The following is a 9,753-nucleotide window of genomic DNA, read 5'->3' as shown; positions in this document are numbered from 1 at the left end:
TGCCACCTCTAACGAGTGTTTCTGTGTTTTGAGTGTATCAAGTCAGTGAAGCCATTAGAGCCACTACATTACAATATGTATCTTGCTTTATTGCCTTTTATACCAGTGTTACACAAATGCATGTGTTGGTTCCTCACGCCACCAACAGCAGAACTGACTTGTGAGGGAGGCAGTGGGTCAGAGCACATGGTGTCTTGCCTTGAACTCGCAGACCTGGTCCCGAGGGAGGTGCATATCAGAACTGAGCTGTCTTTTTCTGCAGTTTAGCCTTCATGTATATAATATTGCCATTAATTCTACTGGGGGAGAAATTCCATCCAAAAATGTTGCCTACAGCTACCAAGCAATGAGTTAGGATTGTCTGTACAGTGTGTTTAGTTTTTATTTTTTAAGAAATCACAGATAGGGCATGTATATGAAATATAAATATATAAATACAATTTTGTATCAAAGTTTTGTAGTTTATGGCAAAACCTGGTTCTGTGATAGCTAAGTGCAGTCTCTGTAAAGGAATGTTTGTGGCTCATGTAAATGTGTGAATGCATCAATTATTTGAAGTTTTTTGATATATTTGTGATATTTACCTGCCTTGAGCACTGCAATCTTTCACCCCCTTGGGAAAATCAATGGGAATGTTTGTTGTGAAACTCTTGTCTTCTGTTGCATTTTAAAGTTATTTCCTGTAATTTATTTTCAGTACATGATTAAAATCAGTTGTGTATATATGAAATGAAATTCGTGCTTATTTTTAAAAGATGTTTGAGTATGTATTCTACTACATAAACTATGTCAAATACTTATCCTGACAATTATATGAACAAATTGTCTATTGTAATTCATAGTTTTCTGTTGAAGCCGATGTTCCTCTCATGCTTGTCTCTGAAGGGTGACATCTGTCTAGCTCATATCCCCTCCTTGTATAGGAAAACTTTCTGGTATTCTAAAGCTTCTTGACTTGTGGAGTTGCTTGTCAGCTTCTGCCCTCCAACAACTGTATCACTCTGAAATCTTGTTACTGGCTCTATTTTCACTCTTGACTAAATCGGTATCAACGAAGGCATTTTCAGATGTGTGGAGTGTAAAGGCAGCTAAATAATTAACTGCTGTAGTTTCAGCTGGAAATGACTGTGTGCAATAGCTGTTTTTTTGCATTCCTAAATGGTAACAATTTCCATCAACATTTGAGCTTCATCAGTCTCCCCTCTCTTGAGTGAGGGAAATTATCTGTCTAGGACTAAAGCAATTGCACTGTGACTTTTGTACCATAAAGAACTGCTGGGGAGTGGTGGTTACCTGCCCTCTGGAGATGAGGGCTCAGCTCCAGGTGAATGATGCTGAAGATGAGGTAGGAATGTTGCATTTTATGATATCTTCTCTCAAACTGTACAGATTAAATACTGTTATTTAAACAATCTAATGCTTTGGTGATGAATGTCTTTTTTCTTTATTAGTCAAACAACTAGAATCACACAGGGGGCTTGGAGGGCCATGCTTGCCTTTGCTGCTTGCATTCTCCGGGAAGGTATGAGTCGGATTTGAGGCTGTGCCATGCCCTGCTTGCCCTGCAGTGATGGAGAGCAGAACTCTGTCCAGGATGTGGACAGTGAAGCTGGAAGGCTTTATCCAGACTACCCTTCTAGTAGAGGACTAAAACAGGGTATGTAGGGGCAGAGTTCCAGAACACTGTGCCAAGAAGTTGCAGAATTAAAACCCTTCAGCTTTGTGGGAGGGAACAAAAGTAGGAAGAGGGAGGGGCCAAGGTGATTTTTGGCAGGAGCAAGTGTGGGAAATAGATGATTAAGGGGATAAAAGGGGCTGGTCATGTGGCAACAGGTTGCTGGTGAGTGTTCTTGTCTGGCCATGTCTGTCCTGTTTTCACTGTTAACTCCATTTCTCACCCTCTTCCTGGCAGAGGGGACTCCATTCTATGTGTATGGAGGTCTTACGTGCCAGCAACTGGAGTGGGACCTTGGGTCACAGGGGCTGTATGTTTGGAGTGCCAGCAAACTGGAGACTGGAGCAAGTGGAAAGCAAGTGCCAGCAACTGCAGAGTGAGATTGTGTCAGGATATGAACATCAAGTCAGATTTAGCCAGCAAGGAGGGTGAGGGGCTTGGGAGCCAGGTCTTGAAGCAGCCGTAAGTCTGGGCGGAATACACATCTATTTCTGCGTGAGGCAACTGGAAGGACCCAGGAGGTCCAGAGGGTTGGAGGGTCTGGGGTTCAACTGAGACCTATTTGTATGTGTGTGACTCCCTCTATGGGAGGCAACTAGAAACAAAAGAGGCTCCAAGAGCCAGTTACAAGACAGACTTGTGTCTGAAGGCTGGTTACTGCGGACATCCACAGTGTGTGCAAGGGTAGGCTGAACCAGCAACTGAGTGGGGATGTGGGCCGTGTCCGTTTGCTAGCTACTGGAGCAGACTGGTAATACAGAGGCCAGCTACTGGATGAACTGAGCCTCCTTGCCCAGTTACTGGAGGGATCCACAGCTTGCGTGTGTTTATTTCCCACTAACAGACCTTCATCCTGATCAGCCGGAGAGGGATAAGATGAGGGTATTGATGCTGTTTGTGCCATGCTGAATGGGTGGGGTGAGCACATGTTCTGTGTGTGCCTACTGGGAATGCTGGCTCAGCCTTGCTGCTGGTTGCACATGGGGGCATGAAGCTGTAGTAGCCTCACCTCTTTTGGGCTACCCCTTACAATTAGTATTCTTAGTAAAACAAGGTTAGTATTTCTCAACTTTTGCCTATGTACTGTTAAGAACATCAGCATCATGCACAGAGCAGGTACAAGGGAACAGAGGAACTTCAACTAGTGGAATACATGGGGGCATAAAGCAGATAAATGCTCACTTTCTCTACCCAGGGCTCCTCTGCTACTGACTCAGGAAAGAAGCTCTGAGAGCTGTTCCAGTTTTGTGCAAACTGGTGGTGTACTAAGGCCTTGCTTTCCCCATCCTCCCTGAGCAAGCATAAACCAATTTAATGGAAAAAGCATAGAGTAGAACATGGTAACTTACCCCACACCAGCAGTATAGCTCTGGCTACTCTTGCCTCAAAAAGGCTACAGCAGAGCTAGGTTGGAAAGCTACATGGAGGATACTACGGCTGGCAAAGTACAGCATAATGCTGTAGCGAGACAGATTAGGAGATGACTGGGAAGATGTAACAAACTACAGCATCAGAAAGGGGTAGAGAAAGCAACAAGATAAAAGATACTTGCTCTTTTTGTTACTTCAAGAAATGCTGATTAGAATGTATTTCTCCAGCTGGCATCAAGTTAAAGAGGCACTCAGCCTCACAAGCACCTGTTCAAGTCCCCGAGTTCCTTGGGAGGGGAAACACTCACCCAGAGCAATGAGTGACGTGACTTCGGCTCCAGAAAGGCATAAACAAGAGGAAATTTATTTTCTGGCTATCTTCTAACTCAGTTTTCTTAGAGCAGGCTAGGGACACAGATTTTTCCTGTAGATGGCTGATCCTTAGAGTCAAGTTAAGGAAACTAAAAAGTTTAGTTTCGGGCAGCATGGCACAGCAATAATGAAAGGGTGGAGAACAGGAAGCCCTGTATTTCATGAACCTAGATATACTGTGTCAAATGTTTTTTCAATTGTGCTAGCCAAGTATGGCACTATCTCAAAACTCCCTGCCTGTTACTATCTTGTGTTAAAGTAATTAAGCACAGGTTGTGGTAAAACTTCCTTTTTTTATTGAAAAACATGGGCGGGAGTAAAGACATTATTTACACAAGTTCCCAAGTGCAGCTCAATTCAAGAACGTATGATCAGGAATATGATAAAAGGATGTGGGTCCAAAACAGAATTATGGAGGCTACCAAGCAGTGCAAGTACAACTCCCTGGTAAACACGGACCTTCAGATAAGATCAGCAACTGAAATGAGAGAAAATGAGAGAAAGTAAGTATGCACCGAGTCTGCTGAGAGCACCTACTGCTGTTCCCAGGTTCTTCCCCAGGGGAAGCAAAGATGGGTCAGGCTTGGGAATGAGGCATGTCATAGAACAAAGCATCTGGCATTTCTCTTTCAGATGCAGCACACCAGTTCCCCACTGGAGGAGGGCAGCAGCCTCTCTGGGGCTGGCCTGCACTCACCGTTCATGGGCATCTCATCTATCTGGGTGGAGTAGTACTGCTCGATGTCTCGCAGGATGCGAATGTCATCATTCTTCACAAAGTTGATCGCCACACCTTTTCGGCCGTATCTGCCTGAGCGGCCAATTCTGTGGAGGCAGAAGGAAAGAGAGAATGGAGCCACCTTCGGAAAGGGTAATCCAGCCACACTTCCCCATGTGAAGGCTGAGCCTACCTGTGTATGTAGAGTTCTCTGTTGTTGGGTAAGTCGTAGTTAATGATCAGGGACACCTGAGGCACATCCAGGCCTCTAGCCCAAACATCTGTTGAAATAAGGACTCGGCTGCAAAGAGAAGGGGACAGTTATGGTTGTTTCACCCCACTGAGGTGGGCGTGAGAGCTGAGAAGTTGTAGGCTCCAGCACACGGCATCCCCTGCTATTCTGCACTCCTCCCTCCCCACAGCACACTGGCAGCATCCACACTTTTGCTGAAAGGAAAGCTGTTCTATGCAGCATCACCAATCTTCCGTGAAGACAGGTAGTACCAACACAGCTTTGATCTTTCAGAAAGAATATGATGCTCCTTAGAGAGCCCAAATATTTTTTTTCCTTGACTTATTTTAAATGCAGCAACTCCCAACCTCTTCAGCAAAATAAAACAGACTAATTCTATGCCTGTAAGTATGAGCATCCCTCCCTGGGAAGTGGCAATCTCCCAACCCTGTGACACCACAGGGGGATAGATGGGAATCAGAGCTCTTCCTAATTTGAGCTGAACAAGGCCTTCAGAGAGGAGAGGTTTTATGGGTTTCTGAGGCCTATTCCCTTCAGACACTAGAAGAAATCCTGCCCTGAGGTAGCAATGCTGTAAGCAACACTAAGGCATTTACCTTGCGCCAGATCTGAACTCTTTCATAATGGACTCCCTCTCCTTCTGTGGCATGTCCCCATGCATGGATGAAACCGTGAAGTTGGCTTCTCTCATCTTCTCTGTGAGCCAGTCTACCTGTGCATACAGCCAAGCAGCCTGGGTTAGCTCATTGCTTAGGAGAGCCAAATGTGCCAGTTGTTCTTGGAGAATGTTTGCAGAGACATATGCTGGTAAGGACCGAGAGACACTTTAACAGGTGTTCTGAAGCTAAAGGAAGTAAATAATTCTTACAAAGCATCAGCTATATGATACAGGGCTCCACAAGCCCTGAAAGGAAAGGAATTAAGGGCATTTATTCAGAAAGTGTGGTTTTGTTTCAGGGATTATAAGCAATTAGAAGAATAAGCACATTCTTACCTAATCAGTTCTACTTCTCTAAAAAGGCAACTATATCAGGTCTGCCTAAAACCAGTTATTTAAGCTAGGCATATCCTGAAGACAAATGTTTAACCTCTGTTCTTACTAAATTATTCCCAAACGGGGAAACAACCAGACCTCTTTAGTTTGTCCTAGTATTCTCCTCTGAGTCACCCTCTGAAAGTAACATGCCCATCTGATGGCTGCTATACCTTTCTCTTGGTGTTACAGAAGATGACAGCCTGGGTGATTGTGAGTGTGTCGTAGAGATCGCACAAGGTGTCAAACTTCCATTCTTCTCTCTCCACAGCCACAAAAAACTGCTTGATTCCTTCGAGGGTCAACTCATCACTGTAGGGAAGAAGAACAGCTATACCAGACCACAAGTAGGTGAATACATACAATGCAGTTAGAAGGGCTGGGTGTGCTTCAGCAGAGATCACACCTTTGCCCTGTGTGCTGTGGGTTGCTGGGTCTATACACAAGTCCAAGTCGTTCTAGAAAGTCCCTGGAGAAGTCTGCTCCAAGAAGGGCCTCCAACGTGACCCACGCAACAGAGACTAGAACTCCCGGGGCACTCTCTCTGCTCTAGACAGCCAGCTTCAAAGGGAAACATTTCTGTTCTCATAGTTTTTACATTAAAGCTTCTTGACAAGAGAGACTGAAAAAAGGTAAAGGGGGCAGTGTAAGAGATTAGGCAAGAGGGAGGCTCCTCCTGTCAGGCTGCCTACACTTACTCCTCTTGACTCCTGCCGAGTTCCAGTGCATGAGGACCTGTGATACCACCAGACATAAGCTACACCTCCAAGGACATTCAGGATCAGTTAGCTAAAGGCTTTTTTGGCTTGCTATATAACAGCAAATTAATGGAGGAGGCCTACAAAAATCCTCTGGAGGAACACAGGAATTGGGTAGGTGTGAAAGATCGTTTTCTAGGAGAAGAGACCGCTATACATGGGGAGGATCAGGGGGTGGGGGGCAGTAAGGCTGAGCAGCAGCAAACAGAACTGGACAAGCATAAAGTCAGAGAGATGAGTCGGCCTCTGCTAGAAAACAGGACATGAGGATGTCTGCAAACATGTAGACAAACTGCAATGGTGAGAAGGAACGTGAGAGAGACTCTGCACATTTAAATCAGTTAATACTGTGAACTGCCCAGGGCTGGACCAACTCAAAGAGCTCCTGTTCTTCCCAAGGAAAATCACTCACCGTTTCACCAAAATGCGAATGGGGTCTGTCATGAATTTGTTGGTCATCTCCAGAATTTCATGAGGCAAAGTGGCGCTGATCAGAACCACCTGTGTAGCTGGAGGCAAGTATCTGTACACATCATAAATCTGCTCCTTAAAACCTGAAAAGCAAATCAAGTAGCACAGAACAGTCAGCACATCTTTCCCCTGAATATCCTGCTCTTTCACAATTTGGTCTGGAATTCAGTATTGGGCCTATGCTAGGAGATGAACATTTATGAGTGAATCAGTAACTCAAAGCCAGTGTCTCATATTGCTCATCTCTTCCTAATTTTCCCAAACCCACTACAATGTGGCCGTGGTATACAGTAAAGTATGAAAGGCAGTGCTCAAGAATTTCTAACTATTGAAAAGGACACTACAACTAAATCAGACAAGACACATTCAGTAGTTTAACCTGTTACAGCCTATAATTAACTATAATTGTCTAACTTTGACAAAACCAATTGTTTTTAGAAGCGGGACTGCCAGCGAGGACACCCTGGAATCTCAAAGAGGTGAGAAGAAAGGAAGTAAAAGGGAGACAAATATTTTACCTTTATTAAGCATTTCATCTGCTTCATCCAAAACCAGCATTTTGATGGCACGAGTCCTTAAACTTCGACGACGGATCATATCTGTAAGATTTCACTTTGTAAGATGAAAAGACCCTGAAAGCAAGCGAGCCTACATTGCTCCCACCCGCTGTCAGGGCATTTCGGTGGAGGAGGCACAGGCACTTCCCCTATTGCCAACAGGGGCTGGTGTTTGGTGACGGAAGGCACATCCAAGGGCCACAGCGTGCCCACTGCACCCTGCAACCTAGGGGGACATCTCTGCAGCTTGGCTAAGGGAGCACTGACTGCAGGAAAGCTCTGAGAGTTCAAGCCATGGGATGGTATTTGCTAATTGCACAGGACAGGCGACCCAGTCTCCCACAGTAACTGCAGCTGGATGTGACAAATTCAAAATGCTACATGAACTTTTCATCAACAGACTGGGGAAATCCACATCCTGTTTGAAAGAGCACATGGCTTTGTGTAATCCCTTAATACTGCGATAGGAAAGTATTTGTTATTAGTGTGCTGTTCAAAGCCAGCCCAGTTCGGCAGCTGTCTAATTTTTTGGGTTTTTTCACTTGTGAGCTCTATGTTCTCCCAGTGACAGGTGCTTGTGTAAGAAAGTGCTGCCTGCTTCTCAGAGATCCAGAAGATGTGAGCTTGAAGGCTAACACTATCAGTGTGGTAACTGCCATGAACAGTAAATATAAAAATCTTCATGCAATGAAACCCGAAAGTACCAGCTGCAAGTGCACCTGATTTAACAAAGAGAGCGCGATGGCCAGTACGCAGAAAATGTGGACCTAATTTTGACATTCAGATAGACCCAGCTCCTCTCTCCTCCAAGATTCTGAAGTATTTCCTGGGACTGTAATATTTTCTGCTGAAAAAATACTCTTTGTTCCCATGCCACCATATAGAGAAACACTTCAACAATGAAAAGCAAAATATAAACAGAAAATCCAAATACTATTCCTGTTGATTTCTCCCTAGTCTTTTCCAGCCACAGTAAGTTGTTACCTTGTTATACTTCACATTAATGTCACATTAATGGTGTCAAGATAAATGTAACTTTCATGCTATTTCAAATCTAAGCGTACAAATGTTGCAGGAGGTTCCCCATGGCTCAACTCAGGTCTGAACCTGGAGGTGATGTAGCCTCCCACATATCCTTACCAAACACACGGCCTGGAGTGCCAGCAACAACATGCTGCCCATAATCCAGTTTTCGGATATCTTCGCCCACGTTGGTCCCTCCAATGCATGCGTGACACTGGACATTCATGTAGTCTCCCAGAGCAAGAAGACCCTGTGTTGATACAAAGGAATGGCTTAATTAACTGAGCTCTCATGAAGTTTGTATTTATGAAGAGATGCAGATCTGCACAGCCATACAGTGTTTTTTTTTGAGAGATGTAAATACAAGCAGTTAGAGGAATTTTTTTAGGTCTGTTACCCAAACCTCCTCAACAGCAGGCTTTCAAACACTGGGAACTCAGTTCCCCAGGAACTGCTTTAGAAGTGCTGTCCTTAAAAATTCAGTTAGGAATGTGTAAAACCTTAGACTGCTAGCCAATGTGGTCATGTAAGCAAGAAGGGATATAATGCAGATGAGCAAAACAGCCCTTTATCAGAATTTCTTATTTCTTCCAGGAACAGAAAGAAAACGCAGAAGCTGTGCTTTGAGCTGTGCTGGGAAATACCTGAGAATTGGCCCCAGGCCTTGCAAGTGTTTTACAGATGGCGATTTACATGCTCCTACCTTCTGAATCTGTACAGCCAGCTCCCGAGTTGGTGCCAAGATCAATGCCTGGGTCTCGCGAACCTGATTAAAACAGGTGATCACATGGCAGTTAATCACAGGGCAGATATCATCCAAGCATAACATCCAAGCATAACAGAGATTACGGATCCCACAGTACTCTCAAATGTCACATCTGAAGGATCAATTCATAGAATTTTGTGCTAAACCCTAGTGTTTGCAAGGGTCTGTACACATAGAAAGCTGCTCTCGCACAGAGCATTTACACAGTAACAGCCTCTTAATTAAGTTACTTTTGACAAGACAGCACTTAAGCAGTTCTTTGATAACTCGTTTTTCATTCCAACCTAATTTCTGAGAACAATTATAAAAGTGTGTGCTTTTCTTGCAGAAGAATAGAAATAAATTTAAATCACTTCAATTTCATAAGCTCAGTTCAGATAAAAACCTTGCATTGCACAAGGATTCCAAGATAACATTTTAAAGGGTCACGTTTGAATAATATTATGAGCATTTTACAGAAATGAAGCATACAGCTGACCTTTTCATTTAGAATATGCAACATTTATTTTTATGTCCCCAGGCAGTGACAAGTGAATAACAATCTAAGCTTTATTTAAGAGGGTACTGGCCCACAGAAAATCATAATTTTATTCAACAGAATCTACACATTCAAGTTATACTTAAAAAACAATTGTACGGACACGATACTCCTGACTAGAACAAAAGCAAACATTTGACAGTCAAAAATCTAGGTTTGATTCTGTGCAATGTGCACCAACTGTTCAGACAGGTTGCTGATGCTGTTAGTACTGTTTGA

The 9,753-nt window shown here is 43.9% G+C and overlaps 1 protein-coding gene across 1 annotated transcript; it reads right to left on the bottom strand.

Moving 5' to 3' along the window:
* Nucleotides 1-3,693: 3,693 nt before the first annotated feature.
* On the bottom strand, nucleotides 3,694-9,059 carry EIF4A3 (eukaryotic translation initiation factor 4A3). Its single transcript, XM_009581793.1, has 9 exons — nucleotides 8,934-9,059; nucleotides 8,348-8,480; nucleotides 7,169-7,249; nucleotides 6,592-6,733; nucleotides 5,595-5,733; nucleotides 4,985-5,100; nucleotides 4,329-4,436; nucleotides 4,115-4,242; nucleotides 3,694-3,895 (listed from the first exon to the last, which is right to left on the bottom strand). Exons 1-9 carry the CDS (start codon nucleotides 9,057-9,059, stop codon nucleotides 3,879-3,881), a joined length of 990 nt encoding a protein of 329 aa, XP_009580088.1. The 3' UTR covers nucleotides 3,694-3,878.
* Nucleotides 9,060-9,753: the final 694 nt, after the last annotated feature.

This window comes from Fulmarus glacialis, unplaced genomic scaffold (genome assembly GCF_000690835.1).
Source record: "Fulmarus glacialis isolate BGI_N327 unplaced genomic scaffold, ASM69083v1 scaffold46397, whole genome shotgun sequence".
Lineage (NCBI taxonomy): Eukaryota > Metazoa > Chordata > Aves > Procellariiformes > Procellariidae > Fulmarus > Fulmarus glacialis.
This window is presented reverse-complemented; position numbering and strand designations above follow the sequence as displayed.

Bases quoted from the DNA above. Each gene is read 5' to 3' on its own strand.
- EIF4A3 (XM_009581793.1), bottom strand. From the start codon at position 9,059: ATGTTATGCTTGGATGATATCTGCCCTGTGATTAACTGCCATGTGATC. The intron at 8,481-8,933 runs GTAGGAGCATGT...GTATCAACACAG, and splicing joins TGGCTGTACAGATTCAGAAG to GGTCTTCTTGCTCTGGGAGA. The intron at 4,437-4,984 runs GTAAATGCCTTA...TTCTCTTTGCAG, and splicing joins GAGTTCAGATCTGGCGCAAG to CCGAGTCCTTATTTCAACAG.